The sequence below is a fragment of the Rhinopithecus roxellana genome, chromosome 3, assembly GCF_007565055.1.
Source record: "Rhinopithecus roxellana isolate Shanxi Qingling chromosome 3, ASM756505v1, whole genome shotgun sequence".
In the NCBI taxonomy this organism is placed as follows: domain Eukaryota; kingdom Metazoa; phylum Chordata; class Mammalia; order Primates; family Cercopithecidae; genus Rhinopithecus; species Rhinopithecus roxellana.
Window position 1 is genome coordinate 92253094 of NC_044551.1, and position 23154 is coordinate 92276247.

At 49.3% G+C, this 23154-nt stretch overlaps 1 protein-coding gene across 2 annotated transcripts in view; it reads left to right on the top strand.

Annotated features, from left to right (window-relative positions):
* Positions 1-23154, top strand: part of ANKRD33B (ankyrin repeat domain 33B) — a 101469-nt gene that overhangs the window by 57997 nt on the left and 20318 nt on the right. For both annotated transcript variants that reach the window (XM_030927410.1, XM_010356621.2), the window contains exon 2: positions 5998-6127. In XM_030927410.1, coding sequence (XP_030783270.1) covers positions 5998-6127 — 130 coding nt within the window. The remainder of the gene's footprint in view (positions 1-5997; positions 6128-23154) is intronic.

Genomic DNA, 23154 nt, shown 5'->3' on the forward strand with positions numbered 1-23154 from the left:
GACCAAATGCTATCATTGATGTTTATCCTGGATGCCCACCCCTGTCCCCAGTGCAAGATTCTTTTCTTAGACCCCTGATGATTTTAATTTGCATTGTCTTAAAATATCCTGAGATGATTGAAACTTGCCTAAAATAGTTTACGCAGCAAATCACACATGTGTTAGTAGGAGCTCATGGCCACCTTTTAGAAATATAGTAGCTCTTGGCCGGGCGCGGTGGCTCAAGCCTGTAATCCCAGCACTTTGGGAGGCCGAGACGGGTGGATCACGAGGTCAGGAGTTCGAGACCATCCTGGCTAACATGGTGAAACCCCGTCTCTACTAAAAATACAAAAAAAAAAAAAAAAAAAACTAGCTGGGCGAGGTGGCGGGTGCCTGTAGTCCCAGCTACTCAGGAGGCTGAGGCAGGAGAATGGCTTAAACCCAGGAGGCGGAGCTTGCAGTGAGCTGAGATCTGGCCACTGCACTCCAGCCTGGGCGACAGAGCGAGACTCCGTCTCAAAAAAAAAAAAAAAAAAGAAATATAGTAGCTCTTTAGAAGCCAGAATTCTTGCATTCATTCATAAAGCCACACAGACATCTCCCCTGACCTATTGCTGGTGTTATTATGGGGTTTTATAGAAATGGATTTTTAAGTGTCTGAAATGTACTCTCTTGGTTCTTGGAATTTTTTCTCACACTCAAGCATGGTGACATCCTTTTTCTTCTGGGTCATCAGGATGATGGCTCCCCTACTGTGGTACCATAGGCCCCACGTGGCTCTGGGGCTCCCTGGGCCTCTGGTGCCTCAGTCTCTCCCCTGGCTGTCGTGGACTCCCGCTTCTTCTGTAGACTGTGCTGGGCCTCACGCAGCACCCAGCCCTCCTTTTTCCTTCACAGACAGCTCTTGTTTGCATTTGTTTACAGTGGTTATTGTAAAACTATTTCTTAATGAGGATGTTATTAATGTAAACATTGTGTTTGCTTGCTTTTTTCAATGTTAATTAAAACGATATCATTTCCCATGAATACAGCTTTGTTTTACATAAGAATTCTAACTGCACAGAATCATACGGAGTGGCTCACGTCTGTAATCCCAGCACTTTGGGAGGCTGAGGAGGGCGGATCACAGGGTCAAGAGATTGAGAACATCCTGGCCAATATGGTGAAACCTCCGTCTCTACTAAAAATACAAAAATTGGCTGGACGTGGTGGCACGCGCCTGTAGTCCCAGCTACTTGGGAAGCTGAGGCAGGAGAATCGCTTGAACCCAGGAGGCGGAGGTTGCAGTGAGCTGAAATCGCGTCACTGCCCTCCAGCCTGGTGACAGAGTGAGACTCCATCTCAAAAAAAAAAAAAAAAAAAAAAAATTTGAAAGTAGTTCTTCCAAAATATTCCTTCCCCACCCTACCCACCCTGGATTAGTCAGGGGTCTCCAGAGAAATTGTGTGTGTGTGTGTGTGTGTGTGTGTGTGTATGTGTGTGTGTACATATATGTAGAGAAAGAGAGAGATTTGTTTTAAGGAAGTGGCGTGCGTGATTGTAGGGGCTGGCAAGTTCAAACCTAGAGATCTGGGGGAGAGTTGCAGTTTGACTCCGAAGCAGTGCTGCTGGTCAAGTTTTTTCTTTCCAGGATGTGGGGAGGCTAGTCTTTTTCCTCTTAAGGTTTTCAGCTGACTGGATGAGGCCCACTCCCATGACAGAGGGCATCTACTTTACTCAAAGTCTGTTGATTTAAGTATCAGTCTCATTTAAAGAATACCTTCACAGAAATATCTAGAATAATGTTTGACTAAATACTTGGGTACTGTGGCCTAGCCAAGTTGATACATGAAATTAACCATCACATACCTCCCATTCATGTTCCTTCTGTTCTTAATATTTTGGTGTGGTTCTTCTAGATGTTTTCTATGCAGTTTCCTGTGTGTGCATGTGTATGTGTTGAGAGCTTTAACTCACTTAGATAATAATCATCTTCCTCCCATCCCCAATTTTTTTTTTGACAGGGTCTTGCTTTGTCACCCAGCCTGGAGTTCAGTGGCATGATCTCGGCTCACTGCAGCCTTGACTTCCCAGGCACAAGCAATCCTCCCATCTCAGCCTCCTGAGTAGCTGGGACTGTAGGCATGTGCCACCATGTATGGCTAATTAAAAAAAAATTTTTTTTTGTAGAGATGGCATCTCACTGTCTTGCCCAGGCTGGTCTCAAACTCCTGGCCTCAAGTGGTCTTCCCACCTTGGCCTCCCAAAGTGCTGGAATTATAGGCACGAGCCACTGCACCTGGCCTCATTTAATTTGTTAATATAATAAGTGATGTTCTGGCTGGGTGCCGTGGCTCATGCCTGTAATCCCAACACTTTGGGAGGCTGAGGTAGATCATTCGAGGTCAGGAGTTTGAGACCAGCCTGGCCAACATGGTAAAACCCTGTCTCTACTAAAAAATACAAAAATTATCTGGGCTTGGTGGCAGGCACCTGTAATCCCAGCTACTCGGGAGGCTGAGGCAGGAGAATCGCTTGAACCCGGGAGGCAGAGGTTGTGGTGAGCCAAGATCGCACCACTGCATTTCAGCCTGGGCCACAGAGCAAAACTCCGTCTCAAAAAAAAAAAAAAAAAAGTGATGTTCTTAGGTTTCTAAATATTATATCAGCCTTCTCAAGGTGGCTGCCAGCAGGTGCCTGCTGCACATTTTGGGAAGTTTTACCTTAGGAAGCTGGAGGAGTGTGGTGGGGAGGAGGAGGGGCTATCTGTCCAGAGCAGAACCCTTCCCTGGTTGAGGTGAGAAGGAGGGGAGGGGAGGGTGGTCCTGAGAGAGACCTAATTCAGGAGCCAGATACTTCCGGAGCCCTGAGAGCGTCCCTCTTGTAGCCACTTAGGGAAGGCGTTCCTTTTAACCTGAGCCCTTTAAGTGCAGGTTGGATGTCAGGGTTGGCAAAGGCAGATGCCATCTGGGACCTTCCTGAAGGGCAGGTTTGCAGTATATGCTAAAAGCTTTCAAAATACCTGTTTTCTTTCATCCAGAAATCCTGCTCCTAACAATGTTTCCTGAGAAAACAAGAAAGAAAATACACAAAGCCTTAGCTCCAGGGCTTTTCGCTGCAGGTTTTACTCATAAGAAAGTGAGAAACAGATCATCTGAGTATCTGAGAACAGGGGTTTGTTAAATAATGGCAATTCTACCCCACATAGAATAGAATACTCTGTATCTACCAGAAATTTTGAAACAGTTACTTTTATTGATGTGAAGATATTGCTGATATAGTCCTAACTAAGACATACAGCAAATGGTCCTGTTTTAGTTTAAAGAAAAATGTGGGCATATGTGTGTGTCTGGTCTATAATTTTACTTCTTCTCTTTAATTTTTGGATCTTTTTCTGCAATAAATATGAACTACTTGTGTAATTATATGCAAAGGAAGATGTTACATTATGTTCAATATGTTTTATTTATAAGTCAGGAAATTGTAGAATACTAGAGCAATATCTCCATCCAAAGAAGCTAAAAACGGTTTTTGGGCGCTCCCTGGGTGGAATGACAAGTTTTCCAGCACATTTATGCGAAAGCAGGCTGGTAGGTTAGCTGGGAGAATGGAGGTGGCGGCGGCAGCGAACTCTTAGTTCCCAGAGAGGCTGAAAACCTCAGCGGCTTCTAAGGAGAGGCTGCCTGCAGCCCAGTCTTTTCTATTTAAGATTAGATTATTGTGAAACATTTCACTGTATGGACGGAATGACCTATTTCAAAGGGTGCATAAGCTAGAGTGTATTAAAGACCCTTTGCCATAGTCAACAGTTATTGAGTTGATTATGCCGTGGTATGGATGTCAGTGTTAGAAAATCAATGGTATTCTGTAGAACTTTAAAAACGTGAATATTTGTGATTTAATTTTCTTCTGTGGGGCAACTAGGAGCCTTATTGAGATAAGTGGGCAGAACTACTCGAGTCCTCTTGTTGTTCCATGAAAAATTATATTCTTACTAAAAATTGGCCTGGCGTGTTGGCTCACGCCTATAATCCTAGCCCTTTGGGAGACCGAGGTGGGTGGATCACAAGGTCAGGATTTCAAGACCAGCCTGACCAACATGATGAAACTCTGTCTCTACTAAAAATACAAAATTAGCCGGGTTTGGTGACACATGACTGTAGTCCCAGTTACTTGAGAGACTGAGGCAAGAGAATCACTTGAACCAAGGAGGTGGAGCTTGCAATGAGCTGAAATTGCGCCATTGCACTCCAGCCTGGGCAACAAGAGCGAAACTCTGTCTCAAAATAAATAAATAAATAAATAAATCTGGTGAAAATCAGCTGGGCCACTGTGGAGTAGCTCTCAATGTAAACTTTGTGCCTCCCATGCAGTGGTGGTGTGGCTGGCACTGCCAAGAGTGACACTTGATTGCTTGGTCATTAGCTCCTACCCTGGGTCGAATTTTAGCATCTCACTTTATCTCCGTCTGTGAGGCGGTGAGCCTCACACCTGAGTCTACGCTGTTTTCCTTCGTTATGAAGTCTCCTTGTCAACTTGGGCTGCTGCAACAAAACATCATAGACTGGGTACTTATTCAGAATGGAAGTTTATTCCTCGCAGTTCTAGGGGCTGGAAGTCTAAGATCTTACACAGAGTGGAGATTTATTTCTCACATTCCTGGAGGCTGGAAGCCCAGGATCAGGGCACCAGCACAGTGGGGTTCTGGCCCGGGCCCTCTTCCAAGATGCAGACTGCAGACTTCTGTCTGCGTCCTCACTTGGAGGAAAAAGGCACGGGAGAGCTCTTGAGGTCCCTTTTATAGGACACTAATCCCATCCATGAGAGCTCCGCCCTTGTGATTTAATCACCCCACCAAAGTCCCACTGCTTGCGCCATTCCACTGGGAGCTAGGATTTTAACATTTGGTAATATTTAATTGATAGATGTACAAAATCAACTATCAGTGTATCTATCCAGCTTGGTTCTCTCTCCATGACTCCATGCTGCTCTCCATCTCTACCTGACGTCACCACTGGGTTGTCCAGAGACAGTATCACACAATACACTGAAGTCTGCAGGCCATCTGTCCCCATGCCCACCCTGTCCCATAGCCTGTCCCTCTCATTTGATGGCAACTGCATCCTCTCAGCTGCTAGGGCCAAAACTTTGGGGTCATCCTGGACTCCTTTTCGATTCAACCTCGCCTCCCATTCTAACAGCAAATCTTCCTTTCCAGAATCCAAATTTGCCTCCCCAACTGCTGCCCCCACCCTGGTGTGACACCATCCTCGCCTGCCTGGCCCCACAGTGGTCTCCCACCAGCCCCCGCTTCCACCCTATTCTTCTAGAGCCTGTTTCCTGCCCAGCAGCGAGAGTGGATGCCGATGATTGGCAGCCGACGGCTCAGGACACTCCCCCTACTCAGGGGGTCCCCAGGGCCCTGTCCACGGCCTCTGAGACCCCCTGTTGCCTCCTGGACCCAGGTTACTCCTCTTCTTCTCACTCACTCTGCTCTAGCCCCTCTGGCCGCTAGGCTGCTCCCTGGATGCACCAGGCACGGTCCTGACTTGGGGCCTTTGCTTGAGCTATTTCCTCTGCTGGGGCGTTCCCCCTCTCTTTATCCCTGTGGCCCATTGCCTTGCCTCTTTCATGCACAGACCCCAACATCACCTCTGCCAAGCCCAGCCTGACCATCCCATTCCCTAGAGAGCTGCACCCTGCCCTACACGCATCTTTTTTACCCCATCGCCGTGTGCCGCGCTCTGTCGTTTATTTCTCTACGAGCCCCATAGCACACCCCAGGAGGGCTGAAAGCTTAGCAATTCACTGATGTTGTCACGTCTAGGCCCTCACTCGAGTCAGTGCTCAGCACACATTTGAGAAGGATCGAGCAGCTGGCTCACTCTAAACCATCTCTGAGAATTGGGACTCCAGGTCCCTGTCATTGCCCTGTCCAGCCCCCTGGAGGGTAGTGGGTGCCCCTCGGGGTCCCCAGTGCTGACCCACCATGCTCCGGCTCTGCCCCTCTGACCCGCTTCCCCTCTTCATTTCTAGACCGGCCTTATTGTCGCCTGCTACCACGGCTTTGTGGATACCGTGGTGGCCTTAGCAGAGTGCCCCCACGTTGACGTCAACTGGCAGGACAGCGAGGGGAACACAGCCCTAATCACAGCTGCACAGGCAGGTAAGAGCTGGCTTTCCCCTTTCCTCCCAGAGCCGTGGCCAGAGCACCGCCGCCAGGCAGCCCGGGCTCCCGGTGCGATGCAGTCAGGATGGAAATGATCAGAAACCATGTCCTGCTACCAAGGGGTGCCAGGGAAGGGCTGATCGCTGTGAGTGCACAAGCTATGCATTTGGGACACTGCATTTACCCACTCGTTCAGAATTCAGTATGGGCAGATCAAGCTCTGATACTGCCCAAAGTTTTTGAATATGAGTCTGCACCAGAAAGTCACCCTTGTCACCACTTCACCTGGAGCTTCACACTCCATCCTGCTCCAAAGACAGGGGGTGGCACGAGGCTGGCAGACCCACCAGTGGAAGAGACACAATCATGTGTCTCAGTGATAGTTAATCATGAAAGTACACATGTGTAGAAGGTGACCTTACACTTTACCTGTAGAGTTAGAGAAATGCCAGGAACTGTTTCTGAGAGCTGTTAGAGTATCCGTGTAACAAGCTGAGACGAAATTTGTGGGAGCCTCTTGTGAGCGGGTATTCAAGCATGTGGCCCCAGCCCATCATAGTCACTGAGAGGACGGCACTTATGTCACTGTTGCCAAGTGCATTGCGGCTCTCCTCCTTTGGAATTGTATCCAGACATTTTTTTGAGAACTGACATGAAACCTCTGCTTGCCGCTTCATAATCACACTTCATTTGAAACAGTGGTCTTGACCAGGTTTATCACTGACCCCTTTCAAATTTCTTGGCTTCCAAAGATTCTGTCTGTTTCATTGATCAGGTTCTCAGTTGCAAGCAAAGAAGCTGCCTGTGGCTGAGCTAGGAAGGACAGGCACTTGTGTGTTGAGGGAAGGAGGGGAAGCTCACACGGTTGTCAGGTGTTGTTGAGAATCCCACTCAGGGCCCGGAAACTGGAGGAAATGCCCCAGACCAGACTGTATGTTGATTCTGGTTGGGAAACGGCTGTTGCTGTCACCAAAGGGAGACCTCCTTGTCCCTTGTTGCTTCACAAGCCCCTGTACCAAAGCCACCTTGGGTGGATCTGATGGGTGGGGGGCCAAGGAGGCTGGAAAAACCAGTGTTTGACAGTTTCATCCCCCATGGTGGGAGTGGTCTGGGCACCCCACTTTTCAATCAAGACGAATAGAGTGGGGAGCTCTCCAAACTTAGAAAGGGCCAGGGGCTGTGCTAACATGTGCTCACCTCCTCAGGTTTCGGAGCGTGAGGCATCACCTCCATGGAGGATTCCAGGCTTTGAAAGCCTAGCAAGAGTGTGAAAGAGCTTTGTAAGGCATTCAGTGATTCATTTCCTCTCGTGGGTCAGCCGCCATGTCAGGGACCAAGAAGTACAGGGCAGCCCCATCCTTGAGTAATTCTGCAGCTCATGGGACAGAGAAACAGATGCGAAGCCTGGCACCATCTGTCTGCTGGAGCTCGGTGCTGTGGGACAAGAACACTCCATCTAGCCTGAAGTTCAAGACGAAGTCTTGCAAGAAAGGGGTTTGAGCTGGGGCTGAGAGGGAGCCGGGCAGTTCTCAGGAGTGGCGAGTCTTAGGGACAGTGTAGGTGGGCATGGCTGTAGGATGGCGTGTGTCTAGGAGAGATGAGGGGAGGACGGGGACCAGACCATTAAAGGTCTAAACACAGTGCAAGAGAATGTATTTCAGTAGTGCGAGGCTGCGTGAGTGGTGACAGGGGTGAGAGGATCCTGGGGGCTTAGCAGAGGGCTCAGAGCACAGGGAAGGGCCGGGAGCTGTGTGGCTGGAAACACAGGTGGCGGTGGTGGTGTTGTGGGCCATTGAGGAGAGCTGAGGATCTAGGATGGCTTTGGGCTTTGGGACAGGGGATAACACCAACTGCAAAAGGCATATAAGTAAAAGAAGAGGAATGGGAGGAACACTGGTTTTGAGCTGGCTATCATAACTTTGAAATGCTCTGAGACCTCTAAAGAGGTCTCCATGGCAAGTCAGGAAGAGATGGAGCTCCAAAATCTGGTCCCTGCTAGAAATCCAGATGAGGGACAGGTGTTGCTGGTGAAAGCTGGGACATGGATTAGGTCATGACGGTGTGAGAATGTACGATAAGAAGGGATTTCTTTTCTTACTGATCTGCCAGAGCTCTTTGTGTGTTAGAGATAATAGCTGTGCTTTGATACCCGTGAGGTACTTCCCAAAGTCTTGCCTGTTTGCAGGTGTTTTGATTTTGTATTCACCCATGATTGTTTCTTCAGCGTCTGGAGCACAGTGTATATTTTTGGCAAGAATATGGCATTGGCTGTGCTATGTCCTTGGTGTGTCCGATCAGGAACAAATACCACCACTTTGTCCTGATGTGGGTGATGCTAAATTTGACCAACTGCTTACTGTGAGAATCACCACAGTTTTTGTTTGTTTATTTATTTATTTATTTTACCACAGAGTCAGAAATTAGAATACCAGCACTGCGACCAACATCAGACCTGCTAAGTAAAAGCCCGTATTTCTTTGTCATTGTTTTCTTCCAATAGATTCCACCAAAAGTTATTGGTCTTATACACCGTATTCAAAAACGCAGTTAAATTTTTTTTAACTTCATGCAGTCTCTCCAGATTTGAAATTGCTTCCCTTTCCACAAATGCTTATGTTTTTCACTGAATCGGTGACCTATTGAATTCTTCTAAGAATATGGATTGTTAAAATTTGAAAAATTTTCTTTTGCTTCTTGCAATAAACCAGTTTCATTTTTTAAATTGTTTCCTAGGCACTAGACAACCAGGGAGCAATAAATCTATTTCAGATGAAGATGCTGCCCTGACCCTGCAGCCCAGCCGGTTTCTTTTTGAATCTCACTGTCTTTACGCTGATCCAGGGTTTTTTTTTTTTTTTTTTTTTTTTTTCTGGCTTGCTCATCCTTCTGCTGGGACTGCAGTCATCCTTTTCTGGTTTGTTTTAAGTCAAGGATGACACAGGTCCTCTTGAAGATTGGAGGGCGCTCTGGCAAAGAGAGGAGGAAAGGGCTCCAGCTGCTTTCCAGGCTCAGCGCCCAGCAGCCTGGGGCATGGTGGGAAGAATTCGGGGCCAGGTGCAGGCCCCACAGCCACTCCCCTCCTGCGCTGTGTAGTTTTACTTCCAAGTTGAGTATGGCAGGGGAGGCTGTAACAACCAAGGAGGAGCCCCAACCCTTTACCTCGTGGCACCTTAGGGGGAAGGTGGCATCGGGAGCTTAGTGCCCTGCCTGACCTCGTGCCTGGGGTGTTGAAAAATGGCTTTGGTGGGTCTCAAAGCATCCCCATAGACCACCTCTCCTTTTCTGCCCTTCTGTCTGTGGGGCATTGCCCGAGTTTTGCAGGGTTCACTGAATTAGGTGTAATACCTCATCCTCCCCATCAACAGGGGCCTGTCTCTGCCATCTTACTTAAGAAACAGAAATTGGGTGGTGTTCCTTGATGGTTGTAGTCACACTCCTGGCTTCTCTCTGTTGCCTTTGGTCACGGATGGTGTCTTCAGCTGCTCAGGCTGCGATAAGGAAATAAGGAGCTCTCTGGGGCCTCTTTTGTGAGGGCACTAATCCTACCATGAGGACCCCCTCCCTCAGGGCCTAATCACCTCCCAAAGCCACCTGCTGTAGCATCGACCTGGGTACAGGATTTTCGCACGGCAATTTTGGAGGAAAGAAACATTCAGACTGTGGCAGGTGGGAAGCTGGGTAGGAGTGAAGATTCCTGTGTTCTCAGCTCTCCTGGGAGCTGGCCCACCCAGGGGGACCCAGGCTGCCAGACAGAGCTGGAGTCCAAGTCAAGTAGCAGGATTGGATGGCCAGGGTGTGGACAAGGGTCCGGGCTGTCCTGAGGGCAGGGTCACAGCTGGCAACCTGCCTGGGTGGACAGGAGGAGGTGAGCAGAGGCCTCAGCTGTTATCCTGCTTCCTCCACTTGGCCTGGCTAATGTTCTTGGAGTCTGATTTTAAAATACAATACAGAGTGGGAGAAAGTAACCCCACACAAGCAAGGAAATTATGGGTGAATATCTCCTGCACCTCACTCTCAGCCCTCCTCCAGTTCTGCTCTCTGGAGTTAGCTGTTGTTAATGATTTGATGCCTAGATGGGTTTACTCTGTCTTTTAAATTTAAATAAAATCATTATTATAATGTATTTTGTCTTCTTGTTTTCCTTCTTTCTTTTTTGAGTCTGAGTCTTGCTCTATCGCCCAGGCTGGGATGCGGGGGCACGATCTCAGCTCTCTGCAACCTGCATTTCCCAGGTTCAAGTGATTCTCTTGCCTCAGCCTCCCAAGTAGCTGGGATTATAGGCGCCAGGTCACCACGCCCAGCTACTTTTTGTATTTTCAGTAGAGGCGGGGTTTTACCATGTAGGCCAGACTGGTTTCGAACTCCTGACCTCAAGTGATCCACCCACCTTGGCCTCCCAAAGTGCTGGAATTACAGGCGTGAGCCACGGACCTTTTTTTCTTTTTTACTGGCTTTTGTTATCTTCCCCTATTTACTGATTTGCTTGAGCTCTCTGTGGCCAGCTCGGTGTGCACCCACCCTCTGGCCTGGGCTCTGATCCCTGGACACCCAGCCTAGGCCGCTGCCTGAGGCTTTGGGACTGAATTGTTGAGGTTGCACAGTGGGGCGGAGGGGAGAGGGACTTCATGTCATTTAAACAAACACAGATTAAAAAGCTTCCTTGTGTGTGTCTTCATTGCCTCAACGTGCAGAAGAGATTTTCCTTAATTTCTTTCTGAAACTCTAGGGGCTGCCCCTATCCCCATGGGCACTGTTGCTTAGACACTGGCTCCCAACCTTGCACCTCTGGCATCAGCATCACCTGGGCTGGTTCATGTGAGCCTTAACACAGGTCTGGTGGAAGCACAGACTGCCAGGCCCTGCCCCGGAGTCTTTCTTTGAATAGGCCTGGGGTGGGGCCCAAGAATAAGCAAATCAGCGGGTTTCCCAATGAGGCTGATGCCACTGGCCCAGGGACCCCACGTTGAGGATGGAGGGCTTGGAGGTTTTTAGTCTGATGACGGCAAAGGGCCCCTCTCAGGGGCATTGAAGACGGTCAGAGTCACAGACCCCGGGAGAGATGTTGTCGGAAAAGACGCAGAGGCATCAGGGAATTAAAGTGAAAATGAGGAAAGCAGCTGAGCATCGGTTCATGACTTTCCTGTGCTGTTTTGCCAAAGAGGCTGTTTAGGCTCAATCAGGTGATGTCCCCTTTTAATCAATTTCATAACCAGTTTTATTTATTTGATGATTTGTTAATTTCAAAAGTTGTCTATGCCTATGTGCTTACAGCCAAAAATGACTACAAAAGTATTATCAGAAAGGAAGAAAAAGATCGCTTCTCAATCTCCCAAACATTCCAGCTCCCTTATCAGCACTCAGGAGTTACCTCTTCAGACCTCATTCAGTCCTTTCCAAACACACACGTATGTATGTGCACTTTTTATTCACATGACTAGGCTAGTTCTGTTGAGATTGTGTGTTTAGTGGTTTTGTTCACTTAGTAATTAATCTAGGAGCTCCTGCTGCATCGGTGTCCCTGAGCCCTCCCGGGTGCTCATAGCCCTGCCTTCCTGCATGGGATGTGTGGCGCATGCCAGCTCCCCAACCAAGACTTCAAGTTTGGGAGGCTTCATTCTGATTGATTTCATTCATTGTGGTGGACCTGGCTCTTAGGCCAGTCCTTGGACATGAAGTACTTGCTTCCTAAGTATTTGTTTGAAAAGAGGATATTGTGTAAAATGCATGAACCATGGTATACTTAACTGTCCCAGTTATTGGACAGGTGAACTTTTCAGTTAACCAATGGCAGCAAGGCTGTTGTGAAGTCCTTGGGTTTGGGGTGCATCTCTGAGGACAGCGTGTTAGGGTCCTGGCAGGAGGCATGTTGAGCGACAGGTGTGCTCAGAGGGCTGAACAGAGGACTTGATGAGGGCCTGTCAATTACAGGGGAAGGATAGAGGTAAGGGAACCAACATTGAAAGGATTAAGGGGAGGGGCTCTGCAGAGAGTGACCCAGGCCAAGAAGCTGGAACCTGAGAGGCAGCCTCAACCTAGAACCCCAGTCAGGGGTTGGAGTAGGAGGTAGGGCTGGATATCCCACTCCTTCCACCCTGGTCCCCTGCTGAGCCACCCCAGAAACCTCACTGGGGTGGAAACCGGGCAGGTGCTGGTGGTGCAGGTCAGCTTCCTAGGCTGAAAGCAGGGCAAGGAAGAGGAGAAGCAGTGTGCAGACACACTCTGAGAACAGAATTGCTTCAGCAAGGGCTGTGCCTGTTTTAAGTGTACACAGCTGCCAAGTGGCCGTTAACTGTACACAGCTGTGGCGATTTCTCCTTTCCCCTGAGTGTCCAAGAGTGTTCTTGCCAGCCCTGACTGAGATCAGTTTTTTCAGTTTTTCCCTACTCACAGTGAACCAAAACTCTGGTTTTCAGTTGTATTTCCCAGCCCTCTTTTGAGCCTAGTGCCTGTTAGGATGCTTTTGGCTTCAACCACAAGGGCGCTGCCTTCTCTTGCAACACAGGACATCTGCAGGTGATGTTGCAGGGCTGCTGCACTGAGTAGCTGGGTGATGCTGGGACCTAGAGCTCCTTCTCAGAAATACTTTTGCCTTTTCCCTCATGGTCCCAAGCTGGCCCCAGCTGCTAGAAGTGGCACGGCTTCACGTTGCAACACTCAGGGATGTCAAGGAAGAGGAGCAAATCCCTGTCGGCATTTCCTTTTATAACACAGGAAAACATTTCCAGAAGGCTCCAGAGGAGTGTCGTTGTCATCTCACAAACCAGGGTTGTGTCACAAGCCTGTGCCAAACCAGTGATGGAGGATGGCTTATGTAGACGGCAGTCACACTGAGCAGAATCAGCATTGTGAAGCAAAATCTTAAAGCAGCCATATGTTTATATTATTTGCTATGGCAACTGGGTTGGTTGTCTGGGAGTTGGGAGCTCTGGGTTTCTGGAGGACGCAGCATTTATGAGCACAAATTCGGATGCAAATGCCTTCATCTGCCATTTGAGTGTTCTCTAAAAAGTCTAATTTCCTCTGCTATTTAATGCACAATAAAAATACAGCCAAATCTGTACTAGGTCTGTAAATGGAGAGAATGTATGAAAATAAATCCTCATGTAATCCCTAAATCTCATTTAGCCAGTCATTTCAACTTTCACCACCTCTCCTCTAACAAAAATAAAATAAGATAACCAAAGGAATGAATAAGGACTCCCATGGATAGAGCTGTGTGTTTATTTCTGTTTCCTTGCTGTGCTTTAACAGAACAGCATGAACGTGGTGAAGTGAGGAAACGCCAGGGGTCTCTTTGAGCTGGTGATGGGATAGAGCCCGTGAAGCTTGTTTTGGGTGTAAGGAACCTCTGATGTGTGCTTGCAGCTTGTTATTTCTTGCATTTAATTGTAAAATTCTGAAGGCTATGTGCTGAGAGCCAGCCTGGCAGGATGCTGCCCGGAGACGGGGACGGAACGGCAGGGATTCTGAGGGGTGGCTGTGGGTTTGGGCTGCTGCGGAGTCCTGGCTCCTGAGCTGAAAGGGAGAGTCCCAGTTCAGAGGAGAATGCATGACTTGGTCGGAAGCCAGGAACAATGCCTCTTCGTGCTATTCATCTTATTTTATTAAGCAGTGCACATGATCACGATCTTAGTGTGATCTCATTGTGATGTTCATGTTGTTTGGAAGTGCTTTCTTTTTTCTCAGTTTGTACCGCTTCAAATAAGAGAGTAGAACTTGGCGAGTCTTGGTTTCCCAATGTTGCCTTATCTTTTCCTGAGAGCTTTTCTGAGCTCTTCTGATTGGCCATGGCAGGGCCACACCCCTGCCCACTGGCCAGCCAGGAGGGCTCCTTAGCCAGGTGGAGGCTTGCCCGGTTCCTCCATCAGACCCCTGCCTGCTCTGCAGAGAGCAGGGATGCTGCCCTCCCCTACTAACCCTGCCCGGCCATCTGCATGGTAAATGCCTCATGCTAAGAATTCCTGGAGTCTGTCCATGCCGCGTGGCTGGTATGAAGTTGTATTTTCAAAGCCGACAGCCCCCTCTACTGGCCTCATCTGGAGAACTGCAATTTGAATGCCTTGAGTCAGTCAAGTCTTAGACAACCCAATTCTGTAACATTTTCCCATTTTTAGAGCAGTTTATGTTCGTTGCCTTTTTTTTTTTTTTTTTTTTTTTTTTCCCAGATGGAGTTTTGCTCTTGTTGCCCAGGCTGGAGTGCAATGATATGATCTTGGCTCACAGCAATCTCCGCCTCCCATGTTCAAGTGATTCTCCTGCCTCAGCCTCCCAAGTAGCTGGGATTTACAGGTGTCTGCCACCACGCCCGGCTAATTTTTTGTATTTTTAGTAGAGACGGGGTTTCACCATGTTGGCCAGGCTGGTCTCAAACTCCTGATCTCAGGTGATCCATCCACGTCGACCTCCCAAAGTGCTGGGGTTACAGGCATGAACCACCACGCCCGGCCAGCCCTGTTAATTTTAATTTTTATTTTTTGAGATGGGATCTTGCCATGTTGCCCAGGCTTGTATCTAACTCCTAGGCTCAAGTGATCCTCTAGCTTCAGCCTCCCTGGCCTCTTCTGGTCTCGGCCTCTCGGCTGGGATTACAGGCATGAGCCACCTTGCCCACCCTGATACTTTCAATAAATAAACTTTTCCCAAAGGAGAAGTAGGAATGTTTCAGCCTTTTCATCCAATGCATATTTATTGAGCACCCCAGAGCATGCAGTCAGTTGGAAGTTTTAGGCTTGTGAACTGGGTGATGAGGGCTGTGGCGGCTGTGGGAACCCCACACGTGCATGGGAATGTGGGCAGTGAGACACCGTGGGGCCGGGGCACCAGCGAAGACCTGGCATTGGAAGGGATGGCTCATCAGGTCACCATGTAAAAAGAGGAGGCAGAATATTCCAGGTGGAGGGACTTCTTGTGCAGAGGCCACTAGATTAGAGGAAGTGTGGCTCATGGGTGAATTACATGGAGAGCTGGCTATGTGACCATGAAGTGGACTGGGAGGGCTTTGGCGGTGAGAGCTGAGGGTGAAGAGGTAAAAACCAGCTCATGGAAGAGTTGAGACGTCATGTAAAGAGCAGAGCCCACGGAGAGTTTTGGATGAGTAGTGGGGATGGTCAGAGGTCCTGTTGGTGTCACCGTGCTGCTGGTGTGGAGAACGAACGGGGGCAGAAGTGGGACCAAGGAGCCTAGTCAGGACAGGAGCTGTGGCCCCATGGGAATGTGGTAGCCCAGGTCAGGGACGGAGAAACAAGGACAGCTTTGGGACATCTTAAATCGTTTTTGTAGAGATGAGATCTTGTCATGCTGCCCATGCTGGTCTCAAACTCCCAGGCTCAAGTGATGTCAGAGGTGCAGTTGGCAGAGTGTGGTGATTGCTTGGGTGAGGGAGGACGTGGAGGGCTTGAGACTGAGTCCAGCTGTCTGGCTTGGGTGATGGGACGACTGGTGGTATTCATCACTGAATAAGGGATGTGGGAGAGGAGCAGCTTCGGAGGAAAGATGTTTTGGGTTTGATGCATTGAGTTTGTAGGATACCCATGATGAAATACTCAGTAGACAGACACTCAGGTAAAAAACTGAAGAAAAGAGATAGAACTGGAGAGGGTCGATATGGAAGCTTTAGAGCTGAAACTTGGATCCACGGGAGTGTATAGGATCACCGAAGGAGAGTGTATGAGATGAGGAGGGGGTTAGCAGGCAGCTGAGGAACAGCAGCATTTCAGGAAGGAGAGAACAGGAGCTCAGAACGTTGAGAAGGTGGAAAATCAGAAGGGTAAGCATCCGCATGTCCATGGAAAGAGCGTGTTTCAGAAAGGATGAAAGAGAGGAATGAGTGGGAAATGCTGTGGAGATGTCGAGTGTGATGAGAACTGACAAATCACCACTGAGTCTCATTGTAAGAAGGTCCCTGGGGACTGCTGGTGCGGTTTCAACAGAGTCAGAAAGTGTTGGTAGCAAGAGTGAGATTAGATGGGTCTGGAAGTGGACTGAAGCAGAGTTGAATGGTTGATGGAGAGTGGTGGGAACATGAAGACAGGCCCACAGGGGTTGCTGTGAGTCACATATGCTTTTAAGATGACAGACCCTTGAGCATGAATGTCAGCTAGTTATTGCTGTGTAACGAACACCTCCCACGCTCTGGGACATTTTTATTGTTCGTGCATCTGTGGATGGGCTGGGGATTGGTTGATCTAAACTGTCCTTGCTCAAGTCTGTGGGCAAGTTGGGGACCTGTTCTTGGGTACTTTGGCTGGGGCAGCGCTGCTGCGTGCATTACTCATCCTCTTCCTGGGAGCAGTGAGCCAGCCTGGGCATGTTCTTCCTGGGGAGACAGCTGAGGCACCAACATGCGTGAAATTCTGGATAAGTACATTTCAACTTTCTGCTTCCATCATGCCTGCAAACATCCCATTGGCCAAGGTTCCACTAGACAGAAGAACTGAGAAGTTACTTAGCAAAGGGCAGTGTGAAGAATATGGGCCATTAGTGCATTGTAGGAACTAAGGGCCTTCTGAAGGTTCACTGAAATCAACTTGCAAAAGGCAGGTGAATAAGAGAAGAGGCATACAAATGTACTTAACATGCGTACATGGGAGCCTTCGGAATGAAGACCCAAAAATGCAGGAGGAATTTTTCATTTTTCTGCTTAGGTTCAACAAAGTGTGGACAGTTACGCAGAAATATAGTTGGACAGGCCAGGCGCGGTGGCTCATGCCTATAATCCTAGCACTTTGGTAGGCTGAGGCAGGAGAATGGCTTGAACCCAGGAGGCAGAGGCTGCAGTGAGCCGAGATCGTACCACTGCACTCCAGCCTGGGTGACAGAGTGAGACTCTGTCTCAAAAAAAAAAAAAAAAAAAGAAAAAGAAGAAGAAGAAATATAATGCTAATAGACTGAGTGGGGAAACCCCACGGGCCTGCCTGTCTAGATTCTTCCAGGTTTCTCTGAGCAGCATTCCTTCCTTCTGGGAATGATGCTCCTGGAATGGGGATCTTAAGACCTACGGTCAGACATGGCAGGTCAGATAATTTCTTTATGTTAGAGCAGTACTTTTAGGTTTTATGGCTGGCTTTAGGGAAAAGGGGTTCTGGTTTCAAAGATCTGCCTTGGGGAAGAGGGATTCCAGTTTGGATGGTTGGCCTCTGGGAAGAAGGGACTGAGAGACGGGAGCGCAGGAGGGCAGAGAGAAACCTTTGCTTCTGAGGCCTTCACTGTGGGGTATTGCTTTCTAAGCCCCAACAGCATTCTGAGGGAAGTGAGTCTGCAAGGAAGGAGAGATTGAAGAGAAACAGGAGGAATCTGATAAATATTCCACAGTAGTGGGCAGGGAGTGGCTGTCAAGCACAGGAGGGGAGAAGCAGGGATGCGCCTCTTTCAGCAAGAGGAGAATCCCCTGCGTTTTCCATAGGAAATGTGAACTGAGGACTGACGAGGTTCATAAACTTGGAAAGAAGAGCTTTCTTCTCATAAAGGGTTGCAGCCTGCAGGGTGGCCATTGTGGCAGGGAAGCAGAGCCTCTGGCCAGAAGCCAGAAACAGACCCTTCCAGGGGCAGACGAACAAGACAGAAGAACAATGCATGTGAACGAGGTGGCTCAATACACACATTCTGTAAGCTATGGGAGAAGCATTGAATATTGATGAGAGGAGAAACATGCACGTGTGCAATCGAGCTCCGTGCCTCTCCCTGGGACCTGTGTTGAAAAAGCGACAGCGTTAGCATGATCCGAGGGTGGAATGCTGGTCGGTTGTTTCGTCCAAATCACGGAAGGGCACAGGGGCAGCATCAGGCGGTTAGTTTTTATCAGTGGAGGAGTCTTTAGAACGGGCTGGTTTCTGTTTAGCTTTAGGAAAGGAAGCCTTGCGGTGGTTAGCAAGGAATGGGTATAACAGGCACATCGCCCTTCCATCCTGTCATAGCCGGGAGTCAGTTTTCAAGGGTTCTCTGGGGTCTCCTTGGCCAGGAGGGGGCTGGTTCAGTCCGTTGGAGGGCTCAGGATTTCACTTTTCCTTCTCGGAGGCCCATGAATGTGGGCAGCGTCGGGGGCGACAGGGGAAAGTCGTGGGACTTCCCTTCTGGTGGTTTCTGTTCCCTCTGTGAACTTGAAGATGAGTCATCCACGAGAGGGGTTTGCCTGAGGTAGGTGACTTCCATATGAGAAGTTTAACATTTTCCCCATGGGGCCTGGGGAGGAGTCAGCCGGGAAGCACAGGAGGGCTGTTGGGCCAGGCTGAGAAGCTGGTCGGGCCCAGGTGGCATGGGTGTCCACCTCTGTGTATCTCCCAATGAAGGCGCCTTGGCATCCATGCAGAGCGGAACCAGGGGCATGGCGGGGCCAGGCGTCATCTCCAACTTTCCTCTTTTGCATACCACAGACCTGTCCATCCACTCATTTAGGAGCTCTCTGAATCAAACACTCCTCTCCCTCCTCCTGCCTGCCTGGGGTTGGGGGCTGGGCTCCATCTCTGCCTCCTGAATGCTCCCGTGGTCTCCTGGTGAGCTCCCCACCACTGGGAGAGCCTCGGGTCCAGGGTGGAGAGGCCCCACACCAGGCTGCACAGCCAACCGTGAATCATCGTCCTGACCTTGCACTCATTTTGAACGGCTCTGTGCTAGTTCTCCCCTTTTTAAATTTTTATTTATTTATTTATGTATTTATTTATTTATGTATTTATTTATTTATGTATTTATTTTGAGACAGTGTGTTGCTCTGTTGCCCAGGCTGGAGTACACTGGTGTGATCTCTGCTCACTGCAACCTCCACCTCCTGGGTTCAAGTGATTGTCCTACCTCAGCCTCCCCAGTAGCTGGGATTACAGGCATCCGCCACCACTCCCAGCTAATTTTTGTATTTTTAGTAGAGACGGGGTTTCACCATGTTGGCTGGGACGGTTTGACCTCTTGGCCACGTGATCCACCTGCCTCGGCGTCCCAGAGTGCTGGGATTACAGGCGTGAGCCACTGTGCCAGGCCTGTCTCCTCTTTTTTAAAATAAACTTTTGATTTGAGAATAGTTTATGCTTACAGAGAAACTGCAAACACTGTACAGAGAATGCCTGTGTGCCTCACACCAGTTCCCTCTGTTGTTAAGATCTGATGTCTGTGATGCATTGGACACAATGAATGGACCTGTGTCAATGCACCATTATTAACTGAAGTCTATTCTTTATTCAGATTTCCTCAGCGTTTCCCGGATTTCCTTTTTCTGTTGCAGGATTGCATGTGGCATTTAGCACTCATGGCTCCTCAGGCTCCTCTTGGCTTTGAACTTCTCCGACTTCTCTTGTTTTTCATGACCTTGACAGTTTTGAGGAGGACTGGTCGGGTACATTGCAGAATGTTCCTTAATTTGGACATGTCTGATGCTTTTCTTGTGATGAGACTGGAGTTATGAATTTTTGGAGGAAGGCCCCCGATAAAGGGCCATCCTCAACACATGGCACCAGGAGACACACTGCCAACCTGGCCCATCGCTGATAATGTTGGCTTTGGTCCCCTGGCTGAGGTCATGTTAGCAGGTTTCTCCCCGGCAGGTTCTCTCCCTCCTCCCCCGTTTCTGTGTGATAGTCTTTCACGGGAAGTCATTGCACACAGCCCGCGGGTTAAGGAGAGGGGAACACGTTCTGGCCCCTTGAGAGTGGAGTGCCTGCCTAGATTACTCAGAATTTTTCTTCCGGATTTTTCCATTCTGCTGGTCACCTTTTACACATATTATCTCCTGTAATTTTCAGAAATGGGAGGTCAATATTATCCCTCATTTTACAGATATGGAAAAGCTGACTTCCAAAAGCCACCCAGATGCTGAGTGGCAGGCCTGGCCCTTGAACCTGGCTGTTCTCAGAGCCAGCTCTCCTCAGTACTGAGCTCTTTGTCTACACTGTGCCCGAGTGATGCAATTTCATTCAAATTCACTTCCTCCCTAGGTCACTTGTCACCTTCTCTTAAGCAGAGTAGGGCTCACTGGGGAAGAGGGGGTGTTCTGGGGTTCTCTAGGTGAACCTACCCTTTAAAAGGGCTTCTCTGAGGATTTCAGGAATGGAGTCAGATTCCATAATGTCCAAGTTGGACTGGGCTCAAACTAGATTTTTTTTTTTTTTGGAGGCAGAGTCTCACACCGTCACCTAGGCTGGAGTTCAGTGGCGTGATCTCAGCTCACTGCAACCTCCACCTCCCAGGTTCAAGCAATTCTCCTGCCTTGACCTCCTGAGTAGCTGGGAATATAGGCATGCACCACCATACCCAGCTAATTTTTGTATTTTTGGTAGAGACAGGGTTTCAGTGTGTTGCCCAGGCTGGTCTCGAACTCCTGGCCTCAAGTGATCTGCCTGCCTTGGCCTCCCAAAGTGCTGGGATTACAGGAATGAGCCACTGCGCCTGGCCTTAAACTAGATTTCAATATGGCGTGTGTTTGGGTTCCCTCGTGCAAGGAAGGCTGTGTCTCATATATATAAAGAAAAGGAAAGCTGCATTTGGTTACTCATCACTGTTTTTAGAGAATAAAGATCGATACTTATACATTCTTAGAAGTATTGGGTCTACCTTTGATTTCCATTGAATGGGGTCATCTGTGTGATGAGAGGTATTATTCTGCCATCCTGGGAAAACCCGTGGGAAGCAGGGCGTGATTTCTTGGATCATCAAAAGCTCGGGCCTGTAGTCAGAACGAGCTGGCTGCATGTTGGTTTTTCTGAACGCAACATAATATGCAGAACAGATCTGTATAATGGGCGGTTTGCTTTGTGGACTTTCAATTTTTCCTCTTTCCACCTGTTCAGAGCGCTTAGGATAGATCAATGCAAAGGAACATCCTGCTGAAGATTGTGACGGACACGCTATTTCACAGTTTAAAGAAATGGCTCCCAACGAATTGCAATTCATTTTACTATGACCCTGGCTAAATCTAACTGACAGGTGCCGCCAAGCATTTAACTGGACCATAAACCAAACTGAGATCAAAGGATTCCCCTAGCTTCCCGCACCGCCCAGTTGAGAGTAATTCAGCAGCTCTGGGTACTTGACAGCTGGCCTTATCCCCTCTCAGCACATAGTAAAGGACGAGGGAGGGCAATGTGGTGTAAATGAGTCAAAAAAGCACCAGCGACTGGCTGTGAGTCACGCCGTGAGGGGATCCAACCCTTTGTTTCCTGCTTATAACTCGAACACTGTTGTACTCAAGGCTTCTTTTTCAAAAAGATACAAGGTTCCCCTTTTCGCATTTGTGGTGAAAAGGAGATGGGCTGAGGTCAATGGCGAGCTTGCTCCTCAGGAGCGTTCGCCCCTGGTTTTGGTTACCCGTTGCTTCTTCGCTTGGATTGGTGGAGAGCAAACCCACAGGATTTCATACTGGCGGGGCAGCAGCCCGGAGTGGCCCTCAAAGGGGGAAACTGGGTTCCAGCCCCGGCAGTACTATCCCTCGGGGTGCGGCTGGGGAGACAGAAGCCACTTGATATATCGGAGGGTTTCATATCGGATTTGCTGAACTGAAGGGGCTGGGGGAGCAGAGGCCAAGGGCGCCCAGCCCTGCCTGCTGGCGATCTCAGCCGCAGTGGGGAATGCTGGAAGCTCCGCAGCCTCATGCTCCCTTAGTATTCTGTCTGCAGAGGTGGACTGGGCTGGGGAGGCACCTCAGGTCTCATGCCTGCCCGACCCCAGAGTAATGTCCTTGCCACCTCTCTCCCATCCCCAATCTCAGGCAGTGCCACCCATTGGAAGTTTCTGTGCAAACCAGATGCCTGTGGGGAGTCTGGGCCCTGGGCCCGGCTTCTCCATGATTCAGGGGTTCCTGGGGAGAGGTGATGCCAAGTTAAGGAGAGAGTGCATAGAAATGTCCACGAGGCCCCTGCAGCTACAACAGTGGAGGCTGAAAGGAACACGCTTGAGTTGGGACAAATACGTGGGGATTTCTGAATGCTGCATCCCCGATGCATCAGGATGGGGGACTGTGGCTAGGCACAGTGGCTCATGCCTGGAATCCCAGCACTTTGGTAGGCTAAGGCAGGAGAATTGCTTGAATGCAGGAGTTTGAGACCAGCCTCGGCAACGCTGGGAGATCCCATCTCTACAAAAAAAATATTTTTTAAAATTAGCTGGGCATGATGGTGCTCTCCCGTGAGCTCAGTTACCTGGGAGGCTGAGGAGGGAGGATCTCTTGAGCCCAGTAGGTCCAGACTACAGTGAGCTATGATCGTGCTCCTGCACTCCAGTGTGAGTGACAGAGAGAGACTCCATCTCTTAAATAAACAAAAAAGATGGGAACTGGGTACCCAGCACCTCCCCTGGGGTTCAGGAGGAGAGACTCGGGCAGACTGCTCATATTCCCAAGGGTTTCAGACCTCATCAGCAGGGGCCTGGATGGAGGTGGCAGCTAAGGGGAGGGTGCAGCGGAGGGAAAGAGGAAGCTCGCTCCACCCGCTGTGGTTGGTCATGAAGGAATGAGATCTGAGCTTTGGGGACAGTGGTTCTCACCTGCGGTGTTCTTGCCCCACTGATGGTGATTTGGCAGTGTCTGGACACAGTTTTGGTTGTCACAACCTGTGCGGGAGTGGGGGTGGTTGCTACTGGCATCTGTTGGGGTAGAGACCAGGGATCTGCCCAGCATCCTGCAGTGCACAGGGCAGTCCCCACAACCGAGAGTCATGTGGCCCCCTGTGCCGACTGTGCCAAGGCTGGGACTGACCCTGCTCCAGGGCACTGTAGTGGGGGCAGTGTACTCACGCAAGGACCTATGGGCTAGCTGGCATCAGGCGGCATGGACAGTTGACCCGAGAGGATGCTCTCCCACTCCATTTTGGTTTTCCTTGGGTGAATCCTGGAAACAGCACTGTTGCTGTGATGGTCTCCTTATTCACCATTAACTGAGAGCACCATGGGTGTGCCGGGGAATGAGCAGAAAGTTAGATCCTTTTTGGAGGTGCAAGGTGAGAAAGGGGAGAAATCTGTGTTCTTTAAGAAATCTTCTTACCTGCTTTGCTTTATAGCTGAGGGCCTTGCCTGTGACACTCTGTGGGATGTGTGTGGGGGGGTAGGTAGGT